General features: G+C 39.8%; 1 protein-coding gene across 2 annotated transcripts; it reads right to left on the bottom strand.

Annotated features, from left to right (window-relative positions):
* Positions 1 to 1,489: 1,489 nt before the first annotated feature.
* BDKRB2 (bradykinin receptor B2) lies at positions 1,490 to 24,005 on the bottom strand. 2 transcript variants are annotated; one of them, XM_027638396.1, is made up of 3 exons: positions 23,929 to 23,998; positions 7,778 to 7,881; positions 1,490 to 3,857 (listed from the first exon to the last, which is right to left on the bottom strand). In XM_027638396.1, the coding sequence occupies exon 3, from the start codon at positions 3,853 to 3,855 to the stop codon at positions 2,713 to 2,715; it is 1,143 nt and encodes a 380-aa protein (XP_027494197.1). In that variant the 5' UTR covers positions 3,856 to 3,857; positions 7,778 to 7,881; positions 23,929 to 23,998; the 3' UTR covers positions 1,490 to 2,712. The 2 variants fall into 2 exon arrangements, with proteins under 2 accessions (XP_027494197.1, XP_027494198.1); XM_027638397.1 differs by lacking the exon at positions 7,778 to 7,881 and having other exon boundaries at positions 23,929 to 24,005.
* Between the last annotated feature and the right edge of the window lie 827 nt (positions 24,006 to 24,832).

A 24,832-nucleotide genomic window follows, 5' to 3' on the forward strand; every position in this document is an offset into this window, starting at 1 on the left:
CATAGTTGTCTCCAGTTGTCTCAGGCAATATAAAGAATGAGCAATGGAAGTTTTTATGATGAAGGAGTATACTGGATTATTAAAGAAAAATTATGGAAATTTCTTATAAATAATTTAAATTATTTAAATCCCATAATCTTTATTTCACATCTGGATACTTCTAGAGTATTTTTTGGTTTAGTTATTTGAAGGTTTAATATGAATTTCCCATCTTAAATGGCTCTGATGAATAAAGATCACATAGTTGCAGTCAAGTTTACTTATGCCACCATTTCCCTTGGTGGCTTTAAAGGCTTTAACCTTAAGTGCTTTGAAAAGATTCTGTTAGTTTCAGAAGATATTAGATCATCTCCAACTCAGTTTTGATCAAGGTTCCTAGAGGTAAAAGTGCACATAGACAATTCAGTACACTTTGAGTTTATCTTCTGTGTACTTATCAAACCTGATTTCCTTTTATGACAAGGTAACCCACCTAGTTGATCAAGGGAAGCCTGTTGATGTAATCTTTTTGGATTTCAGCAAAGCTTTTGATATTGTATCTGATAGGAGCCTTCTGGACAAAATGTCCAGCACACAGCTGGATAAACACACCATGTGGTGGGTGAGCAATTGACTCATGGGTCGAGCACAGAGGGTAACAGTGAATGGGGGAACACCAGACTGGCGACCTGTCACTAGTGGGGTTCCACAGGGCTCCATCTTAGGCCCTGCGCTCTTCAACATCTTCATAAATTATTTGGATGCAGGACTGGAGAGGATACTAAGCAAGTTTGCAGATGATACAAAACTCAGAGGAGCTGTTGACTCCCTGGAAGGCAGGGAGGCCCTGCAGAGAGACCATGACAAGTTAGAGGACTGGGCAATCACCAAACATATGAAGTTCAACAAGTGGAAGTGCCAGATTCTGCACCTGGGATGGGGCAACCCTGGATATACAGACAGACTGGGGAATGAGATACTGGAAAACAGTGCCCCTGAAAGGGACCTGGGGGTCCCAGTCGATGGCAAGTTGAATATGAGTCAGCAGTGCCCTGGCAGCCAGGAGGGCCAATAGTGTCCTGGGGGGCATCAGGCAAAGCATCTCCAGCCGGTTGAGGGAGGGGATTGTCCCGCTCTGCTCTGCACTGGGGGCGGCCTCACCTTGAATATTGGGGCAGTTTTGGGCACCACAATATAAGAAAGATATTAAGCTACTGAAGAGTGTCCAAAGGAGGGCAATGAAGATGGTGAAGGGCCTTGAGGGGAAGTCATGTGAGAAGTGGTTCAGGGCACTTGATCTTTTCAGGTTGAAGAAGAGGAGACTGAGGGGAGATCTCACTGAAGTTACAGCTTCCTTGGGAGGGGAAGAGGAGGGGCAGACACTGATCTCTTCTCTGTGGTGACCAATGACAGGACCAGAGGGAATGGCCTGAAGCTGGGTCAGGGGAGGTTTGGGTTGGATATTAGAAAAAGGTTCTTCACCCAGAGGGTGGTTGGACACTGAAACAGGCTCAGGTTCCAGGGAAGTGGTCACAGCACCAAGCCTGAGAGAGTTCAAGAGGCATTTGGAGGATACTCTCAGACACATGATGGAACTCCTGGGGATAGTCCTGTGCAGGGCAGAGGGTTGGACTTGATGATCCTTGTGGGTCCCTTCCAACTCAGCATATTCTGTGATTCTGTGATTCTATGAAACTCAACTTAGATCAAAAATACAGTCCAATTGGGGAAAAACCATCTTGTATTAAAATCACACAGATTAACTCTACAAATAAAATATAGGTTTTGTTAGAGTCTGAAAAGGCCATTCTTGAATACCCTGAACTTTGAAGACTCCTGTTATTTTCAGTTAGATTTCTAATGTAATTGAATGATGTTCTCCTTCATATTCTCAGTTTCTTCTGCTTGTGACATTATGCTTGTTGTGCTGAGCTTTTATATTTACATTAAATAACATTAAAAATATTAATTATGCTTTGTGAATACTGAAAAACCAAGTCTCTGAGCTGAAGTGTAGGTATGAATGTAAATAACATTCATGCATTCAAAAGGAGTGAATGTTTTCACCCCAAGGTAGAAGGGGTAAAGAATCTCCTGTTATAAAGAAAACTCAGCTAACTTCATGCAGCTGGCTACAGCTTTCCTTCCACTACTGCTTTACCTTTTTTGAGCTTCTTTCCATAGATACATGCTCAGGCGAATAACAGTTGCAAAAAGGCACCTCTTGTCAATCAAACAATCAAATACTTTTGGATGACTGATCAGAGAAATTAAAAGCCCAGAAGATGAGCACACCTAAAAATCCATATGAATAATAATCCTAAGGGATTCACGTACCAGAACTTACTCAAATACAAACCCCTCTCAGATCAAAAATCTGATCTAACACGATGCATGGGTACCATAAGTAGCTTCACAATCCTGACAACAGCCGGGGTTCTGTTCAGAGAACTGTATGTACATGTATGTACACCTTAGAAATGCAAACATTCCAAATGATACATGCACCAAATATTATTCAGCCATGAAAATGTAAGTAAGCTACCAAATAGGATTCAGTCATGAAAAATGTCCAATAATATTAGAAGCAGGTCTCTGCATGGAGTTTCCATTAAGATCAAATTGTTGATTTCCTCCGCATGATGAACTCTACCACATGTTTATTCTGTGGACTGGTAGTGGAGACTGATATGTTTAGAAGGCTTTCTTCCTGTAATATTTCCTAAAATGTTGCTATCGGGGTAATGGCAAAATAGACTTTTTCCTTGGGTATTCACTTGAAATGGAAGTTCTTAAAGTGTCCAGGGAGTTTTCCATCTTCACAGACTGTGATTTGCTGAACCTCTTTGGGAGCAAGCCCTTGTAGAATTCTGCAGCCTTCTTCTGGAAGTGCTTCCCCACAATTACATACAGGACTGGGTTCAGGCAGCTGTTACTAAAGGCACAGTAAACAGCTATCTGAGTCAGTATTTCATTGATGTCTTCCAGGCATTTGAGCGTGGGTGCGAAATAATGGATTGTGTCAATGAATGTGCTGATCTGGAATGGAAGCCAGCAAATGATGAAGAGCAAGAGCACAGTGAGGACCAGCATGGTGGCTCTCCTCTCTGTCTGGACTGCCTTCATTTTTTGTAGCTCACTGCTGCGTAAGGCTTTGATGATTTGTATAGTACAATAGGTAATTACACAGAGTGGGATCATGAAACCCACAATATTCAGCAAGCAGTTGTTTGTAGGCTCCCAGTAGCTGGCTGGGTAAATAAGGGCACAGGCTGTGATATTGTATTCTTCAAAATACTGTAACTGTCGAAATGCCATTGTAGGTGAACATATGAGCAAAGCACATGTCCAGATTACAAAGCTATTCCATTTGGCACAGACGGTTCGTCGCATCCGTCCCAGGGACATGGTTTTCACCAAGGCCAAGTAGCGGTCAATGCTCACTAGTGTCAGGAAATAAATGCTAGAATAAAAGTTCATGTAACTCATAATGTTGATAGCTTTACAGAGAAACAGGCCAAAAGGCCATTCAAATTCATTAGAAATATTAATGGCCCAGAAAGGTAAAACACAGACCAACATTAGGTCAGCAAGTGCCATGTTTGCTAGGTAAATTTCAGCCACTGTACAGCTACTCTTGTGGAAACACAGGACAGTGAGGACAAAGGAATTTTCTATTGCTCCCAGAACAAATATAAACCAGAGGAATCCAGGCTGATACTCGTGTAACCATCTCTCTACATTTTCATTAACACATTTATATGGATTTATCTGATTCACTCCTGAATTATTGTGGAAATCTGCTGGACTGACTGTGAGCTCCTGGGTGGTCATGTTGTACAGTTCCGTAACATTTTCAGTTGTGATGGAAACCATTTCTGTGCAAAAGAAAATAGGTGACATGAGACTGCTGCCTCTAACTTATTGCTGCAAAAGACACAGTAAGAAAAGCTGTCTCTGCTTTTCCTAATGTTCTAAAAGTGTAGCTTTTGATCAGGCTTACAACTCCCTGTGTTGCTTTCTCACAGGCACCAGATGTACTCGCTGAAAGTTTCACAGACTGCGCTGCTGTGGACTGTGCGGACCAATTTTGGGCGAGTGAAACAGAGGGGATGAAGCAACAACAGGCATTGTTATGAACAGATTAACTGAAGAGAATATTTACCAGCTTTTATTCACCGGTACCAAGCCGCAGCAAGTCTTTGTTAATTCTTTGAGGAGGTTCATCTTTACTTTGTTTTCTTATCACTATATAATGATAGCCATAGTCTCCTAAAGGACAGATGTACCTGGTATCTCATATTGTTCACTGTTAAGCTAGCTGCTGGTTCTGTGTCATATCCCTCAACATTTTACACTCTCTCCTGCAGAGCAAGAACTGTGTCGAATTCAGTGGTGCTAAAAAGATGTGCTTGATGCTGTTCTGTATAGCATAGGAAAGACATTTGAAGTATGTGCTTACTGAATAAATTATGATTGACAAAGCCACAATTAAGAAAAGGAAGTAATTTGACATCTTCTTATAGTTTGGTGAAAATAACTCTGATCCTCTAACATGTTCTCTACAAATACTTTCTGTGCAATGCAAGGCAGGCCTAATATCCCAGCAGAGTTTCAGTTTTGACTGAAACACTGCCCAGCTGAAGTAATCTATCATTACTGATTCTGAGGGATCCCTTTGGGGGCTAAATTTGACTCTGATGGCGTGCAGCTCCTACTGTGAGTTACCTCCTCCTTGACAGTCACTAACCCCACTGTCAGCAATTATCTCATGTTGTTCTAGAATATTTTTGCTAATAGCATTGGGTACAAAAGGCAATGTTTCAACAACGGAGGGCTGCAGGGTGGGCTATGTGGCAGGCAGTGAGCCCTGCGCCTCTTGTAGACACTGCCCTTGCCAAGGGAGGAAGGTTTTGGGGTCGACTCATACAGGGATACTTTGAGTGAGTGATGGACAGATCCTGCCAATGCTACAAATTAAGAACCCTTGCAGAGGGACTAGGAAAAAGGGGCTAATCAACTGTAGTTGTTGGACTACTGGATTGTCATTACAGGCAAGTGAAGTAGGACTCCAAAAAGGTGGTGGTCACCAGTGACATAGCCTGAAAACTCTGAGGGCTGGGCAGAGTCACTAGTGCACCTTGGTATTGCCTGGTAACCCTGTGGGATGTCCTGCTGTTCAAGAACTGACCTGTACATGCTGCACTGGAGGGAGCATGCCAGGAGACAGGCATGAGTTTATCAGCAAGCCAAGGAGTCCAGGAGAGTGATTAATCTTAGAATGTTATGCGTGTAGGAAAAGTATCCATGCTACAGGCATATGTGCTGGGGCCTGTGAAAGAAAAGAAGGGGAATATGATGAAAGGGAACAAAAAGCCCTTGAAGGATCAAGAACTGTGAGCTAAGGAATGGAATGACAGGGTAAAAAGGGTCAGAGTTCAGTTAATGCTTGGATGTGAGCAAGCTCCAGGACAGCTTTATTCCCCAGATAGGGTATGATGTTTCAGGTGAACGTTTTTCACAATCTGTTTTGCATCAGGATGAAGCCCTACAGCTAATGAACTCATGATTCTGTTAGTACCACCACTGGTGTTAACCTTTCCTTATACTGTGCTAAACATTTACTGTAAGCGAAGATATAGTGAATAACTTAAAGTCTTATGATGTTCTCAGTCAAGTGTTATGCAAGGACAAGTTCTGAAATATGTAATAAGTATTCAGGTTATTGCAATGTTACCTGCAATAATCTACGCTGTGGGAGTAAGGAAGGGACTTTGTAAAGTGTATTTTAAAGCTGTTGTGACTTCGCTGATTACATCTTGCAGAAACAAGGTGTGAAATTTCTAATTAGTATATTCTGAGATTGTCATAATATTAACCTTGCCAATTTAATCCTCAGGGACAAAAGGTGGGGCCTAAACCAGATAAATGCTATTATGATGTTAACTGCTATAATGTGGTTTGCTGGAGCAAAAGAGGGAATATTAAAAAGCATGGGTACCCAGTCCTGGTGTTATCCTGCATAGTCCAATTTGCAAGGAAAAAGGAAAGAGTGGGCCAAAGGCCTCCCTTCTACAAATGAGAGATTTCTGTGATGGACAATCATGCATGATGAACATTGCCTAGAGAGCAGCTGTTTTCCATTCATCTCAGGGATTTCTTATCAAGGCCTTATGAAGGGTAAGTATGACACCCAGTCTGTAGCATCCTTAGCAGAATTTTACAATTACCTGGTTTCTTTTAAGTGCTGTCAGTGGCCAAAAGTGTTTTCAGATGCATACAGATGGCTTGCCATACATACATACAGCTCTATATACAGCTGGGTGTCAGTGGCACAGAGGAGTGGAAAAGCTGGGAGGACAAACATGGCTTTGAGTGAATGGCTGCAAACTGAGAGGGGCACTGGCTGACTTGTGACATGGTGCTTTTTTAGAAAACAGTTTAGCTACAGAAAGAAACAGCAAAACACCCAAGGGCTGCCACAGTGTCTCCTCTAACTTTGTGTTTCTGTGCAGAGCCAAGCCTGCTTTGATACTACGCATTTTTTTGTGTGGATTTGTCCTCCTGAACATCTCTGAGCCCAACTTGAACAGCCAGGTGTTTGCTGGGGGTGCCTATTAGCCTGGCAGCCTTGCTTCTTTATGCTAAAGCCCCAAATTTAACAGAGGAACTGTCAGAGCCATAAGAAGAAAAAACATGTCTGCCTGACAGATCTGCTGCAACTGAAATGGGAAATATCAGGAGTTCGAAAGCTGCTGTAGGTAAGGGCAGTCCTCAGCAGTGTGGTGGGTGCAAAGAAGCCCGTGTCCTGCTGAGTCTGTGTAAATACTGCTGCTACTCTCAGGAGCTGGGAGTGTAAGCCTAATAGACTCAGTAAGTTGTTTTATTTAGTAAGAGGTTGTACCGAAAGAATCTCAATGCATAATTTCTCCTTCAGCTCCACACCTACAGGTCTAGCAGGCCTGAAGCACATGTGATGGGATAGCATGAGCAAAGGCATTGCTCAGCAGGAACCCAAAGGTGTGCTGGAAGATTGAGGTCAGCTTCTGTGATGGACTTACACTCAGAGCTTAGTATGAACAAAAATATAGACAAGACATTCTTTTTATAAATTCTTTACCTTCTCCATAAGGATTATTTTCAAAGCTTCTATTTCAACCTCCTCTTCTTGCAGCCTTTACTCTTGAAAAAAATCACCTTTGTCATCTATCCCCAGTTCACTGAGACCCTCGTTTCCATCTAATGTGAACTCAATGAGACTGCTTGTACACCTCTCTGTGGTGACAAAATGGGTTTGATTTGTATCTTTGCCTGGCTGAATGTGAAAAGGTAACATTATATCACTCTTGTAGCATCTCTGAAATGTGTTCCGAAACGTTCTCAGAATGTCCTTTTAATTCTGTTGTATTGTGGAGGCATTAATTATTTTTGAGAGATAAAGGAAGTGCCAGAAACATTCCTAAAATGTTCTGCTTTTACTGCCCCCATGACTTTAATTTTTAATTTCCGATTTTTGTATAATGAATCTCTAATGGGGTTTAGCACATTTGAGGTTGTAGATCAGCGGACGCTGTTGCGGCAATGTTAACTTAAATGTTTCCTGCTCTTCATTCACCCTTCACTGTCCCTTTTACCTTACAGCTGCTCTCATGGTTCGTGAGGCTTCATGTTGAACCAGATTCAGGAACCTGACTGGGGCAGAAATAACCTTACAAAATAAAAAGTTATTTTTATCACAAATGAACCCCATAATTTGTCAGAAAATTAAGGCAATAAAGAAAATATATAGAGGAGTTACCTCTCAAAAGTGTGATTTTTAGATACTCTTCAGTGTGTAAACTTGAAGCACACAATGGAAAGAAGCTCTCACTCTGCAGTTATCATTAAGGGTGTCTACATCAACTGTGTTAGGAAAAAAGGAAAAAAGAAAGTTGTTCTGTTAAAATAGTTATTTCAATAAAAATGGGACTAAGGTGAGCAGAGGCTACTAATTTTTCTCCCTGGGAGATGAAACCATTCAATTCCAATATGGTCTGTAATCAACTAAAGAACAAGAGAGTACAGGGCCAATCAAGTGCAATGAAGTACTTTGCATAACATTTTTTTTCCTAAGATGAAATTTTGAATGTTCTTAGTTTAGACTAAGGTTATAACTCTCCAGGGTTATAATTTCCTAAAAAAATCCCATACTTTTTAGCCTTAAACAACCCGGTAAGTTATTTTTCAATGCTTTTTATACATCTCATCCAATAACTGGGATGATTCTGATGAAAGGTATTATCTCTGTATAAAATAGTTTTAACTGAGATGGAGAAGAACAGAATGGCTGGAGAAGGTGAGAGGTGGAAGAAGGAGGAAAATATGAACTGGTTCAGAGAGAAGTGCTGAATATATACAGGACATTTGTATACAGAAAAAGACTGGACTCATTATGAACAGGGTTTTGATTTAGTTCAGATTGGTGGTGATATTTGAATCACAGTCTGTGTTTGACCTGTGACTTGACACCATCAATATTTTAGAAACTTTTCTACTGAAAATGCCCTCCAAAATGGTGCAAATCTCACCAAAGCTGGATGTTGCTGTTCTGATAGAGCAGTTTTAGTACAATAATTGTATTTAATCTGAACCAGGAAATAATAAATTTAACATTAGAGGGTGTTTCAGGACCAAAACACAGAATTTTCACTTTTCTCCAGCTATTAAATCATTAAATTTCAGCCTTGTCATTCTCAGAAGTTTTAAATACCCAGCTGGATAAAGCCCAGAGTAGCATAATCTGATTTTGTAGCTGACCCAGCTTTGAGCAAGAAGTTGTACTACAGACCTTCCAAGGTCCCTTCCAACCTGCATTATCCTAAATTCCTTGATTTGTGCTTCTTGTGCTAATAAATGAAAATTCCAGGTAGATTAGGGCCATCAAATTAAAATCATAGAATCACAGAATGGCTTGGTTTGGATGAGACCTTAAAGATCATCTAGTTCTAACCCCCCTGACATGGACAGGGAACCTTGCACTAGATCAAGTTTCTAAAAGCTGCATTTCAGCAGCAAGTGCTCTAGCTTGTTGGATTTTCCCAGCTTACTGAGGTGCCCTTGTCCAATGAGGCTCCTTATGTCCTTTGTTGAGAGCACTATGGGAACTGGCCTTCACTAAAGTTATTTTTTTTAAATTATTTTTAATTTTGGGACACAAAACTGGCTCATCTAAGTCACAGAAGAAGCCAGAGAGAAGGTTTTTTATGTTAATAGGTGTTTTCAGAGGATGACAGAAAGCAACCTGGGTGCCAGGAAAGCAGAACCTGAGCAGCAAGAAGTTGAGAGGAGAATACTAGAGACTGTTAAATGCTAAGTTAGTCTTCTGCATCAGGACTACCATGTGCCACACTGGGCTGCTGGAGCCAACTTTCAGCATGTATTGACTGTTCTGTTTACCTTTCTAGTCTTTATATTGCTTCAGTTAGGAGGTTAGAGAAGAAAGAAAATGCCAGAGAGAGAAAAAGAACTGGAATACTTAAGCAGAGACATTCAGGCAGTGAAGCAGGAGGAATGCACAGGAAATTAAAATAGAAATCTACATTTGTTGACAAATCGGTCTGGTATAGTAATAGGGAGTTTTGCTTTTCTTTTCACTGAAGACCTGAGGAGTTGTATTCAGTGTGCATAGAGACAATTAAAAAAATTGGTGATTTTGAGGGAGAGCAACGGCCAGGTATTTGGAAGGCAATTTAGGCGCTTGGATATAGGTATTTTGGAAAGTGCAGGCTGTCTGGGATACCTGTATGGGGTTGGTATATGATATAGGACCTCTGAGAGGTCTTCTGGAGACAAGCAAGATACCCTGGATTTTCTGAAGCACCCCTCTACCTTGCTGGGGCTCCTTTACCCCATGATCTTAGCACAAGCATTAGAGGGTGGGAGGCATAACTCCACTGTGAAAAAAAGAAAATCTTTAGGTGTGATAGACCACTACAGAGACTATAAAACAGAGCATTACAGTTCTAAAATGAAATGCAGAATTATAGCAGAAGCAGATATGGAAAAGAGTCTCCTGAGAATTAGTCCTTTAAAACAATCCTAGTTTTCAGAGCTCAAAACTGACATAAAGCCTATCTATATCTTAGCTTTTCATAACTGTCTCAAGAGCAACATATGCTAAAAATGTTCAGCAAGAAATAACTTTTTAAATTAACCACTTTCCTTGAAGAAATATTTTCTCTTCCATCTCAGAATTATGGAGAAGAGAAAACACACATTTAATCAGAAATGTGCTGCGATATAGCTCTGATCATCTAAACTTCCTATTGTAATATTTATAAATGCCATGTATTATTATAATAAGCAAGCAGTAATTTTACTAAGAGTATTTTTACAAATGTGAGTGGGTTCAGTCTCTCAGAAATCTTTTTCCTGTTAAAATTTCTCAGGTGATCTGTTATGAGGCTACATGGACACTTCCAGTCAGTGGTGAGCACAAGGGTTAGGTGGAGTGCTCTTGCCATAAAGATTTAGTTGTAGTTTTGTTACATGTGTTAGCTCACATAGCTGTTCTTTGGAGCTGTGTAACTCTTGTATGGAAACTTTCACAGATCCTGGACTTCAGAAAGTATCCTATCAAAACATTGCTGTTGGTGATACACTGAGTGAGAGCATTCCTTTTGCAGACAAAGGCTGCATCAAAGTGCCAATAAATTATAGAGGGAAAGGTATAAGCAAATAAATAATAGAAAATGCCAAATCCCTTGAACACTGTTCTAGGGTTGTTTTGAGGCATATCATAGCATGGCGTAGTTTGGATGAAGGAATGAAATATGAGGGTAAATCCCTCATTTATTTTTCCACAATAAATCTTCTGCTAATATTAGAAAGAGTTTATAAATTAAAGCAAATGAGGTCTGCCACTATGAGTCCATCAAGAACTGAAAATGTGATGCATACAAAACCTGTACATAGTGATGTGCTCACAGCAACCATTCCCTAAGTTAAATTTAAACCTTAATTGCTGGTTCAGCATTTGTTTTCCTGGATATTTCTATTATGTTAATGCTGTGCAGCTTTTCCCTTCTCTTTTATACACGATGAATTAGCAAACACAGTAGAGCTTCCTGTACTTCTCAGCAACTTTTATTATTGCAGAAAGAAGTCTAATTCAAAAACTATCAAACCGCTCTTAAAACAGATACTACTGTCTTTTACCCCCTCCCAGCACACAGTCAGAAAGTTTAAGCTGTTCTGATTTAGAATTATTTTTTCCCTTATCTCCAGCTGTCTCAAGACAGTATATGTCTGCGAAGAAATGAAGTATACAAAGATCTTAAATCTAAGTGTTAACAACCATAAGTGAGTTTGTTCCTTTCTTTGTAGTCATTGGGCAGATGAAAGACCTATTTCCAAGTCTCTATTCTGTTTAACTTGGAATAAAATCTGGAACTCAGGTGATTCACATGCCTGTATACTAAGAGGCCATGTAAGAAATGTGGATAGAGCCTTTCCCAAATCTTCATTCGCGAAGCCTAGCCATGATGATGATGATGATGATGATGATACTAAGAGACCACAAGCTTATTAAGTAATGTTGATTGAGAGCATTTCTCTTTATGAAGCTATTTCAAATTAGTATAAATACTTAAATAACTATTGAATCTCAATTTTTCATCTTTGGAGAATATAATGAATTGCAAGGTTTATGATATCAGTCTCACAACTTTTTCTCCCTCTCCTTGTGAATATGAAATTAGTTGCTACTCTTCTCAAGTCTTTAATTCTTCAGGAGTTTACTCCTGCCTACCCCACTCCTGCCCCCTTCAACTTCGTGTGACTCTGCTCCACAATCTGGTGTCACGAGTCCCAAGAAGCTTTGTGTGTCCCTGAACTAAGATGATAACTTTCTGACTCTCCTACAGCAAAGCGCGTTACTCTTGCACAACACACTCAAGTCACAGCTGGATCTACACTTTTTCCGTGTGTGTTGTAGTGTTTACTCAAAATGTTTTGACAACGGGGAAGGAAAATATTCAAACAGGAGAAAACTGACCACAAGCTCACCCTGCAAGGCTGGCAGGGTATTTTGTTCTGTTCTTTCTGGCATTTCCCATATAAGAACAGATAGGGTTATCCATGAACGCTCGTCCAAAGCTCAACCAACAATTAGCCTTTTAGCGTCAGTAGAGTGAGAAATTTGGGAGCTGTAGTAGGAATAGGACTGCAAAAGCACTACAGGAGTGACGAACAGTCAACAACAAGAATTCTTCCTTGAGAACTTTTTCATGGAAACTGTGGCATGGTGCAGATTCAGCCCATCCCTAGGGTTCAGGTTTGGACTAGGGCACTCACAGGCTGTGTCTGCTCTTTCAGAGATGGGGTGAACCCTATCACTTCTGACACTGAGCCTTATCAGTCCTCTGTGGTTTCCCATGTATATGATACTGGATCAGTCTGCTTTTGCATACTGATATTTTGAGCTTCGTTGACAGCATTTGCTTTCAGAAAACTCTGAGTATAGCACTGAGCTTCACGTCCATTTACTGCCTTGTCTGACTTACATTCTTTTGGGTTATCTCTACTTGATTTTCCTATTTGGTCCAAAATGATGTTTTGTATTTCATCCTTGGTAAGGTAAGGGGTACAGGGTCAAACCTTGCAAGTGGCATCAAGTTTTTTACTTCCTTTTCTCAAGTTCTTTGGTGCTTTTGTGGACAAGCACTAGCTTAAAACATAATATAAGCAGGAATGCTGCTACTTCCCTAAGCAGGCATTTTAAATAATGCCAGGATAGGACTCATCCCTGAATGCATTTGTTTAAGATTCTTACTCAATCCAGCCTTCAGACTGAGTGGCTCACTTTCTCAAAGACACAGACAGAGGAGATGCAGAGGAAAATAAAGAGATGAAGATGGTGGATGCAAGTCATGGGCCCTTGCAAATTTGCAAGTAACACAGGTGAAGGGGAATGGAAATGTGCTTGATGGAGACAGTGCTGTCTGGGGCCCTGATTATTTCTAGGTAGAACAACAATACACTTGGTTTGTACTGTGGGTGAAATAAACTCAAAACCTGGTCTTATTTGCTGAGACTGACAAACACCCTAGTTTCCATCATTAACTGAAAGGCTTCTTCCAATCGGGGGAATGATCAGATTATGGTTTGCTCACATTTTTCATCTCTTCAGAGTTTACACTCAACATTGGATCTATTCCTGAGAAGATGATAATTTATTAACTTAATTTATTCCTGTTCCTAGCTGGTTCAATGCCTAGCTTGATAATATCTACCCCCATTGCACTGTCTTCCAAATAACAGTGGGTGGAAGTCAACCAAACTGCACATTTGTCCAGCAGAAGTCCTGCTTGCAGTGAAAATAGCCTGCCTTGGCCCCAGGAACCACACAGGGACCACTGGAAAAACCTAAATCTTGCCCTGGGGCTGAAATCTTGCATGTCCCTTAACCCTGCTGCATTCATGGTGTCTGACTACAAAGCTGAATGATCATAACTTGCACAGTTTAACTGAAGACAAATGAAAGACTATAAACTTCCTGAGTTGTATGATATGACATGTAGATTTACCGGGTTGGAACCTGGACAAAGGAGGTTGTATCCACTCCTCTGAGCATTGCAGGTACCACAAGAATTCTCTGTTGTAGACAAGGAATTGCTGTATCCCATCACCACTACAAAATTCAGAGCTTAACACACTAGCAGTCTGAGATCAATTTAATATCCATTGTAGGAGTTTGATACCATTGAAGCAGCAGGTCTGATGATATCAAACAGTACAATGTGCCTCTCAACTGGCAGACAATACCCTGAGCCCACTGAATAGCTAAGCTAACCTGTATCCAGTGATAAAGAAATAAAATGCTTGTGATTTTATCAAGAGTAGCTTGTGCAGCTAGATTATGTTTCTTTGTTAAAGTGAGAATTTCCTGCTTTAGAAAACAACCTTTCCTGAAATCCAGACAGATCAAAACTATTGCAAGTACTGGGCCAAAAACAGATAAGCTGGAAAAAAAGAGTGAATTTTCAAGTGGTTTGATGACAGTTTTTCTAGGTGGCTTGGAGGAGCTGTTCTTAGGGTGGGTTCTCAGAACTGGTCTTGGGGTTTGACTAGCTGAGTAGTTACAGGCTTGATCTCAGTATGAAAGACAGGAGAGCACTGAAATGGTGGACCAGTGACATAAATTGCTTGATATCTTCATTACAGAGAACAATGGGAATACTCTGCAGAAAGAAATGAACGATATTAGTAGAGCATCAGGGGGGAATTATAAAATGAAAAAGCTGTAAATCTTGAAGGATATCAGTTCCCCAAGATGTGGTAACTGATGTTCCTTTATTTACCTTGCTGTAGTGGAGGCACAAAAGAGTTGTTCAGCAGTGCACAAACCTCCACTTAAGTCTCCCTCACTGACATGCACGTGGATGTTCTCTAAAGCTTTGCACTGGTTGCATTAATCCCACCAGATCTCTTCAGCTCAGTTTAGCCACTCCTTTCTCTTAGCAAATGAAATACTGCTCTTTTCCCTGGGTAGCAGCATTAGGTTCTCATGACTAGGTAAAATGTGAAGGTCTAATGGCTAAATAGTATTTGTCAGTAGTGGTCCCTTTGAGCATTAAATACTTAATGGAGTGATTTGCCTTTCAGATAAACTGGCTCTGTGCCCTGAAAGCACTTTACTTCTAGCACCTTGAGAACATTTTGGCAGCCATTTATGAAAAAAGCAGAGATTTGCCATCTCCAGTGCCTCCAATCACTATGTTTCTACTGTTGTCAAGTATTTGCAATAATGCAGCATTTCCTCCACATATTCGCTCCTGTCTTTCGCAAGTATGGCCTTTGAGAGAAGCTGAACTGTCTCCAACAGCAAATATCAGAAGCTCACAGAACGTGTGGCTGACTGGTTGTTGTTCCAAAGTCTAATATCAATTTCTTTGACAGCTACTGCTTTCCTCATTTCTTATCATACAGGTAACTGATTATTTTACTCTGTTGTATTTTGAAAAAAAAATAAAAGATTTTCTAACTTACCATATTATGTCTGAAAAACACATTTGCAACTACAAAGTCATCCCTGTCAGCAGCTAGAAACATTTCAGTCACTACTGCTGTTTCTACTGCTGAGCCACATACTGATGGGTCTCTGCAAGCAGAGTCCTTAGCACGGAAGGCATCACAGGCAGAATCAGTCCTTCCTGTAAATTAGTAATAATGCCTTGTGTTCTCTTAATGTCTTTCACTGAAAGGACATATGGATGGCTTCACTGAGTATTGGTGTAATTTTTGAACAGCACATTGGGCTCTGACAACAGAATAGGCTAAAATGTATGATTAACTGTATAATGTTTAAGTAAAATTACATCTTTAATTTCAAGCAGGTGGAATTCAGAGGAGATGATATTTACCCACGTTGTTCAAGTTAGCACCCCTAATACATAGGCTTCTGAAGAAGGTCCTAGTTTAATTTAGAACCTCTGACAACAGCTACACTAAAGTAGTGTAGCTATCAGATTTTAACTTCCTGAATAGTTTTTCTCATGGACCATGTCAGAGAATGATCCTCAGCATCACTAATGTGTGTCATGGAAGGCAATACAAGTATGACACAATACTTATTGTCTAAATGGCAGGTTGTTTTTACTAAAAGAATTGGAGCTTTTTGTTTGTTTGTTTGTTTTGTGTTTCATGTTCTTTTAAGAACTAAAAGCAGAGTGTGGCATCGCAAGCAATGGTGAGTTCCCTTCTCAAGGAGAAGCCTAGGCTATAGCGTACCTCACTTCTTAAATGATAAACTTCAGAAAGTCATTTTGCTTTGACCTTCCTAGATCAAACACATCCTGCTACACTATTTCTTGAGCAGCTGGGACAGTCATTTCATATTATTTTCATGTATTTGCTCCTCACTTAGCCAGTACATGAAGCATTTACAATTGGAAAGAGGTTAGTTTTCAGTTAGCATGGTTAGAAATCACCATAGTGTGTATATTGTAAAGAAAAGCTCAAAGCCAGATGTACATGTTGGAAATGGTGTGTGTGAGTAATTATAGTGAATTTCAAACAGTGTTGCAATTACCTTGATAGTAACAGCAGATAAAACCTGAATTCAAATGGAGTCTGTTTTTCTGCTGAAAACCCAGGGGTACTCTGGTTCTTAAGTGGGAATACACCCTATCTCTATTGGAAGAACTAAATATTCAAATGCATACTGATAGGGATTTGGTGATTAAACTGTACTAACATGGATGTGGCTTTCAACACTGAGAGGTCTGGAAAGTTCAGGACACTTCTCCAGCTGAGAAGTAGTGTGATTTACAGTGCCGATTTACAAGAGTCAGTGTTTGGATTACATTTTTATTTTTGCCTTTTCAGGCTTTCCCAGTGTGTTGAAATTATACTGTGCATTAATTTATTGTTATCCCTTTGTTAGCAGTAGGAGATGCCAGAGCCTTGCTGGAACCTGATGCAGTCAGTTTGTTTTTCACTCTGTATACATAGGGTTTGAGCACTGGTGTTCACAAAGAAGATATGTCTATCTGCTCTTTCCAGAATGTCAGACCCAACAAAAAAATACAGGGTAACAATCTAGTCAGAGAGACACATTCCTTTAGTATATGCCACAGCTCCTTCAAAGAACTATCATACCCAAAACTAAGAAAAAGGAAAGGTTTAACATCTTTGTTGTTGACACGGACAGTGGGATCAAGTGCACCCTCAGTAAGTTTGCCAATGACACCAAGCTGTGTGATGTGGTTGACGCACTGGAGGGAAGGGATGCCATCCAGAGGGAAGGGAGACCACCCAGAAGGAACTTGACAAGCTTGAGAGATGGGCCTGTGAACCTCATAGGGTTCAACAAGGCAGAATGCAGAATCCTGCACCTGGGTCAAGACAACCCCCATTATCAATACAGGCCGGGGGATAAACAGATCGACAGCAACCCTGCCAAGGACTTGGGGGTGCTCGTGGATCAGAGGCTGGACATGACCCAGTAAAGTGAACTTGCAGTCCAGAAAGCCAGTTGTATCCTGGGCTGCATCAAAAGGGGAGTGGTCCAAGAGGGAGGGGATTGGGCCTCTCTACTCTGTCACAGTTTTTGATCACGCTTTCTGGTGTTTCACACGTGTTACGACAGCTACGTAGGAGATATTTTTTGAAGTGTTGGAGGAGGGGAATTTTCTCTTCCTATTAAAATGACTATCAAAAAAAGAAAATTTCTGAAGAAACTGATTTTAAAAGAGAGATTTTTCACAAAAGATTTGGACAATGTAACAGAAAATATTTTGAAGATGTCATTTCTGATTTTGAGCAGAGGAAAAGATGTACTGACTGCCCACAGCTGAACAGGAGACTCAGATCCACTCTTGCTCTTTTTGGCCAACCAAGAGTTTAATATCTTTACAAAGTGGAGCAGTTCCAGAAAAAAAAGATAGAATGAAGAAGCCCAATTCACTACAGTTTATCCCCCAGGCACTTGCTTAAGAAGGAAGATGTCTCTTTCAAAATCCCTTATCTGTGCTCCCCATTCCCAGGCAGATTTATCCTCTGTGTGGATTTGTTCTGTGTTTTGTTTTCTTGCTTTTGTTAAAAATGTCAAGACTCTTTACCAATTTTTCTCTGAAATTGGAATTTTATCTTCTGACCAACTTTGTTAATTTTGAAAAATGCTGTGATTAAAGTTAATCATGTCACCTTTGAACTTGTGTACCATCACTTTTGCCACTACTATGGAACATAAAGCACTGTGTAGAATTGCATGCGACAGTTTTCTGCAGCAGGCAAAAAAGGCTCATGGCAGGATGTCAGGGCAGGAACAAGTGACGGAGAAATGAGCGGATGTGAGTTCTGGAAGGGAACATAATGCTGCTAAGGGAAACAGAGGAGAAATGCTGCTGCTGGGAAGAAAAGAAGGATGAAGAAGGATAAATGCTGATGTTGGGGTGGAAGTAAGGAAGAAGGAAAAAAGAGGGGTATAATTTCCCAAGACAGAAAAGGGTTCCAAACCAAACAACAAATAAGGGTTCCTACCCGAGTCAGGTATATGCTTTATCTGGGATTTTCATTTAAAATGTTAGAAAACTTAGAGAGTTCACACAGTATGGATCTCTATTTTACCCAACTTCAAAATAGTCCAAAATCTGAAATTGTTTGATTCTTGTGTTTAAAGTCAAACTTCTCTTTGATTTTTTAGAGTTATTTGACCTCAGTCCATTTATTCTAAGGCAAACCTTATTGATATGTTCCATGTAACACTTTTTTAAAACCATAGACAAATGTACAGTGGAAACTGCTTAACCTGTCTATGGTGATACATGATGCAAAGTGTAGCAGAACAAAGCTCTAGATGTCTCAGACCGTATAAACTGTGGTATGATTCGAATTGTATTCAAAATGTATTGTAGAAGAAAAAAAATTGCTGTCTTACATTTCAAAAAAAGACTACTGCCACAACATTGCAGGAAACACCTACACAAAACTGACTGCACTTTGTTACTTCTATTTCCTTCTATTTCTGGGAAATGTCCTTTTTGCTGAGCCAGCTGACTGTAATTACTGGGCTATAAGGTGACTCTTTTAATGAAAAAAAAAAAGTTTCTGAGAAGAAAGACATAAGTAGAAGGCAAGAGCACATAGTTGTCTTATATGACCTGCCTGGACATGCTGTTTATAAAAAAATGCACATTTAATAAATTAAAACTTCTGTGACCAATATCCCAACCATTCAAGAACTGCACTCATGTCTAATTCATTATGACTACTTCAACCAGGTTGGAATAGTATCATTTTGAAAATGAATTTGCAACTCACAGAGGACAAAAAAAAAATAAATAGAATAAAATTGTTGAGAAAGCTCTTAAGTCTTGAACTGGTGCCCTTGTTCTTGTAAATGGCTATTCTAAATTCTCCATCTTATTTGAGTTTGCTATTTACTGTAAATCTCTACACAGATTGAAGGCTTGGAAGCAGATAACTGCATTTACTTGTTTATCTGCCCATGAGTAATAGTCCCAGATCTTCATGACTTGGAAATTTTGGCATTTACTGAAACAAAAAAAAAAAGATTCTTACCCAGACAAAGAAAAATAAATAAACAAATGGAACTCTCTTGATCCTAATGGATGGACATATCAGAAACTTCTGATGAAAATATTTGCTCATTGTTTTGTAAAAGGCAAAAAATCTGGGAGGAAAGTGGTGAAGGCTCCATGTAGGATTTTCCCCTAGTAATGTGTAGGACAGGCCTGCATGGATAATGTCATTATGCAAAAGGACATGTATTTTACATCTCTGACAAGATGCTAGCAAATCTGTATACGTGTTTGTCCATGTGAGTGTGTATATATGTGTGTGTCTATATATACATCTGTGTGTGTATAGAGAGAGAGGAGATAGAATTTCCACAAAGCAATTATTTCCTAGTCTCCTTTAGTGCCTCAAAGCATTTGTCTGCCCTTTTGCTGTGTATTCTGGGAAAAAGTGACTTGTGTGCTCTCCCAGCACTAGAAGGACCAGGCACGGCAAACCTCTCTAGGTGATGCCAAGGAGAATGGTCATCTATGAGCTGGTCTTGAGCAGGTAAAACAGGATCCTGCACGAGGAGCATGTGAGAGGGCTCTCCAGAGTACAAACAGTGTCTGGAGGGTTTGTTTAAGGTGACTCAGCCGGAAGGAAAGAAATAAGAAAGTCATCCTTGAGCTCACGTATCACAGACTCAGATGAGACCATTATAATAAATAACCTGATGACACTAGACTGGTTGTAAGATTCACTGGCTGAAGTTCAGCCTTGAACTCAAGCTATACAGTTACAGAGGCTAAAATTTGATTTGGAGCGTATTTTGTGTCCCAGAAAAAAGTTTACCTGTTGTGATAAGTAAGGGAAGAGACATGGAATAAGTTGCTTTCTAATCTCCTGATTTGACACCTAGGAAGACAAGCCTTTCACAGACCTTTCCCTCTGGAGACTGAAACCAGAAAAAAAGGATGTGTCAATGAAATGTTCGTTAAGCAGGCTAACAGTAAGCGAATCATTCTTCTCTGCTGATAGATCTGTAAGACCTCATCTGCTATACACTGTCATTCCCCTGCTGATGCTGATTTAGGTGGCGCTGGGAGCATTCGGTCCAGCTGAGGCTCTAGCCTATACCACTTTTTTGTGTCTCTTCATCTGGATGTTTGCCTGGTGTGTTTTTTTCCACAGTCTAGCAAGTAGGACCAGGAGCATTGCTCTGCAGACACTGACATATACTGTCTGTGTTACACTGATGGCCAGAGGCTTCAGGTATAATCAATGTGCAAAAGTTGTGCAAGCAGAGGGACAAGCTTTGCCTCAAGGAGTTTATAATCTAAACAGAAGCCAAATGTAATACAGAGAGTGTAGAATATAGCTTATAGAGAAAGACTGTTGGAGAAAGAGGTGCTGAGAGGTGCACGCAGAGCTGAGAGAAAAGCTGCAAACGCGTACTGCAATATTTCTGTCTTCCTACTTACCTATTTAAGGATCAGGTCCCACCCTTGAATTGTGAAAGCGTAACAGTTGCTTTTTTTAAAAATGAAACACTTCCTCTTTACTGGTCTGCCCATGCTGTGCAGACAGCTTACTCTTCACATGAGGAAAGTGGCTTGGGTTATTGCTGTGCTCCATGTGTTTGTGTAGAGGGATCACATCACCCTTCTGGCAGGGAACCTTTTGTAACCCATGACACTTCAGAGCAGTAGCCCTTCAGTCAGTCAGACAGCTGATAGGAAATCTTACAGTCATGGCAAAGGGATAGCCCACCTCCAGACATTGGGGGGAGGGTCCCTATAAGGTTACCTGCAGTGTACTCCCTTCTACCAAAGCAGGAACAATGGAGGAGGAAAAGCACCTGTGGCCAGCTCTGCCTCTGGGCATGCATGTATAAATTTTGTTAACGTTAAAGAGACCTGAACCTCTAATCATAGCTCACTCACCGTTTTTTTGTGGATTCTAACAGTAATCTCAGATAACACAAGTGGGAAAAATGAACTTTTGCATTTTGACATTCTCTGCAAATTAGCCATAGTCTGAAGTGTGCCTTTGTCTTCAATGCTATCACCACTCTGGCATACCTTAGTGTGCAAAGCTCAGTACTAATGAATCTGCAAACCTGGATAATCAGATTTGTTTGTAGGGATCACACAAACCAGCCCAACCCTGTTGAATCAAGTTGAGGGGCTAACATATAGGGGAGTTAAATACAGCACAGCAGCAAAATTGAGTCAAGTCCACCCTTTCAAGGAACATCAAGAGTCCTGAAGTATTTTGGTGAAGTTTGATACAGCAGCTTTGCCACAATGTTTGAATGCTTTGGACTTGCTTATCATCAGACTGAAGACACATGCTTTCAGCAGGCAACTTTACTCCCTGTGTTTCTCTGGTCTGTATCCCATTTGCACCTGTTCTCCAGTGTTTAACTCCTTAATGCAGTGTTGGACCATGACCAGGGTCCCTCAGAATCCATTCATTAGCTTTACTTCTAAGTAAATGAGGTGTCACCACTGTGGCAATCACTAGTAGTTACAACTTCATCTGTATGAAGACAACCTGCAGAGCACAAATTCAAAGTGTTGCTCTGGTGCTCTCATCCTCTGTGCTTTCCCACTGTGATCGAGCCTGCCTACCTCAGGGCTGTGACAGTTCTGGGATGCCCTCTCCTGCCTCTTAATCCCAGGGGAGAAGCTGATTGAGCTGTCTGCCTGCCACCCACTGGGTTTGTGAGTGAGCACTCAAAGACTGCACTGTAGGGTGTGATTCTTTTGTAGCTACCCACTCACCCAGAGTCACCCCGGTTACAGAGGGCTGGCAAAGGACAGCTTTTGTCTCCACTTCAAAGTACTCTGTTTTTTTCAGCTGTGTGCCAGCCAGGCAGACACATAACTTTTCAGCTCATTACGTGAAGTATGCTAAATGCAAGAAGGAAGGAAGATAAACCTTTAGATAAGGTGGGGGAAATGCAGCTGCATGGAACACTGACAGGGAGTTTTAAAAAGACATGAGGGACAAGAGAACAAGGCTAATGTGTAATTTTAAGGAAAAGTGAAGGTTTTAGCTAAATGGCATTTTTCTCAGTTTTTTTTTTTTTTTATTTTAACTTCATATTGATTAGCACTGCTAACGAGTTCAGGTGTACTCCTGTTGCTTTGGTTACTGAGAGGGAATTTGTTTTGAAAGCAAAGCTCTATTTGCTGATAAGTTTTCCTGGACTTGCAATATGCTCTTTCCTTTTTTTTTTTCCTACTGTAATTTTGGAAACAGTGGAATTTAGGCATCTAAGAGATTTTTACCCCCTTCTTTCCAGGAAGAACAGACTATCAAACATTGGCTATTCTTAAACAACAAGTTTTAGGGTCTTCATAATGAGTGTGCTAAAATTCTCCCAAATTCCTTTTGTTTTCTGCCTGAGAAAATACTTCGAATATTACCTAGCTATAAGAATTTTTAAAACTCTTTTCCTGTGCAAGAATGAGGTGCTCATTTCAGGAAGCTTAAATTCAGTAGGAAAAACTATTCTTTTGTTAGATTGTCGGTACGAAATGTTCAGGTAACTCTGAGTAACACAATTAGTCTTGTTCTAGCATGTGCTCAGAGGCCCAGTGGAAAACTTGACAAAGATTTTCTGGAGGCATCTGTACTCTGGTTATTTCAAGGTCTTTATTAAATTTGGTGTGTTTATCCTTTCTCTTTGTGTTTTCACTGCTCATACTGAAAACAAGACAAATATATTTGGAAGTCTACCAATGATCCTGAAGTGCTAAGATGCTTCCTTAATTTTTTTCTTGGTGATTGCACATTCTCAGAGAGGAGCAGGCAAGATAAAAACCATATGACTGATATTTCTCAATATGCTGATACTTCAATACTAGAGACTCAGCTGTAAAAATAGAGGTGGGGTTTTTTTTCCCTAACTGTTTTCTAGTTTCTTAAGAAAATATGTACAGGTGTTTATGATAAAAGTATACCCCTATCTTAGGAAATGGCATCTGTAAGATTACACACAGCATATAAAACCACGAATTTTAATGCCAAACTATTTGAACAATTTTGACTTTATGGGTATTTACTATTATTTAGGCTAGGACAGCTTCTTAAGATACTGAGTAATGGAAAATGAATAGCTAAAAGTATAACATATATTTCAACTTTTCCTCTTTCTGTTACATGATTCTGATTACAATCCCAGTTCTAAGCTTTTCTTTATGTTTATCGGCATCTTCTAAGTCATGCTCCTACTGTAATTTTTTATTTACATACAGATGTTAGAAAGAACCTGATAGTGTATCTTAAAGGTCATCCAAACTTTTTCTTCTTCTTTATAGTATAAGTAAAAACTTTAAATGTTTAACCTTTGCCATTTAAACCATGCAGAGACAGGTTAGCAGCATAAGATACACACCCACACACACTCTCACATCCTGCCCAACAAAGTTTACAATCAAAATAGTAAATAGAGAAAAAATTATCAGTATGTACAGAAAAGAATTCTCTATTATTTTGTAGGTAATTTTTTCAGCTGAAAACAAAGTTAGCTGCTTGTACTTTCTGGTTATTGTTGTGTGATGAAAGAAACTGTTCCCATAGTATGATTACAGGCATGAAATATTTTCTGGACAGGAGAAATCCTTACTGTCCCATAGCCTGTACACTAGATAGTATCTGCAGGAGGTGAAGCACCCTGTGTTTTTGATACATTGGGTAATTTGAAATAAAGCATTTTTCTGTAAACTCTACACTTATGCAAACCCTGAGAAGTTATAAAATTACATTAGCAATAATTATTTTTCTCCTCTGTGTTCCTGGAAAAATAACAACATCAGATCTTTTGTCACTGAACCAGAAACATTAAGAATTCAATTAGTGGTTTTCAAGAAGAAAAAAAACTACATTGATTTTAAATAATAAGAAATTTTCATATGTAAGAGAAGTGGAAAAACATACCTTGACTGCAAATTCACTACTAAGCAGATACAAATGAGTGAAGTGCAACACGTCTCTGGGAACAGCCAAGCTCCTTCTGTAGTATGAATGAATCTTACTTCTGGTTTTACTGCCCCTCCCTGAACATAGCAGACTCATCCCTCTGCTGATGACATCATACTTCTGGATTTTCTCCCATACTGTATTTTAAAAGAAATGTTTATCTACTGTACCCAATTTGAGACCACTGATATTTTAATATGGGCAGTAAACAACATAAACACGGTTAAAATACTGATATGCCCCAGTGTGTGTTTAAAACAGTCATGTGTTTACATAACAGCTTCCAGAATTGTGCATGAGCATGTACTCACAAACACAGAGTTCTTATCCTGATTTTGGCAAATGGCATGTGCATATTTTATTTTATTGGTGTTAGACACAATCAAGAGCTAAACAAGTCAGCTTTTAGGAGGGCTTGGATCTTTAAAACAGAAAACATCAAATATCTTATTTACAGACTAAGATACCTTTTTTTTCATGGGAAAAATATCTGAAAGACACTACTCTTCCTCACCCGAAATCACTGACTACTCAGTCTGCTGAGAACTAGTACAGAATCCAAGTACCACTTAAAGATTTAAATTGGACCAAAGTTTCTTCAAGTTTATGGATGAAATATCTATGTGAATCAGAATTATAGTCGAAGAGTGAAGCAGAGCCTTTTTCTTACTACACTGACTTTTATTCTGGATTTCAGATAATTAACAGAGAACTAATTTTAGACTGTTTTGTTAGAGGTATAGCTGTTTATCCTCTAATATTTATACAATGTAATTGATATCTGAAATGGTAACCATGGTTGCAGAATTCCTCACAGAGGATATGTTCATTCAGAGGAGAAGTGAACAGAGTAAAGAACAGT

Source organism: Corapipo altera, unplaced genomic scaffold, assembly GCF_003945725.1.
Source record: "Corapipo altera isolate COAL_440 unplaced genomic scaffold, ASM394572v1 23, whole genome shotgun sequence".
Lineage (NCBI taxonomy): Eukaryota > Metazoa > Chordata > Aves > Passeriformes > Pipridae > Corapipo > Corapipo altera.

Coding starts and splice junctions, on each gene's coding strand:
- BDKRB2 (XM_027638397.1), bottom strand. CDS start 3,855: ATGGTTTCCATCACAACTGAAAATGTTACGGAACTGTACAACATGACC.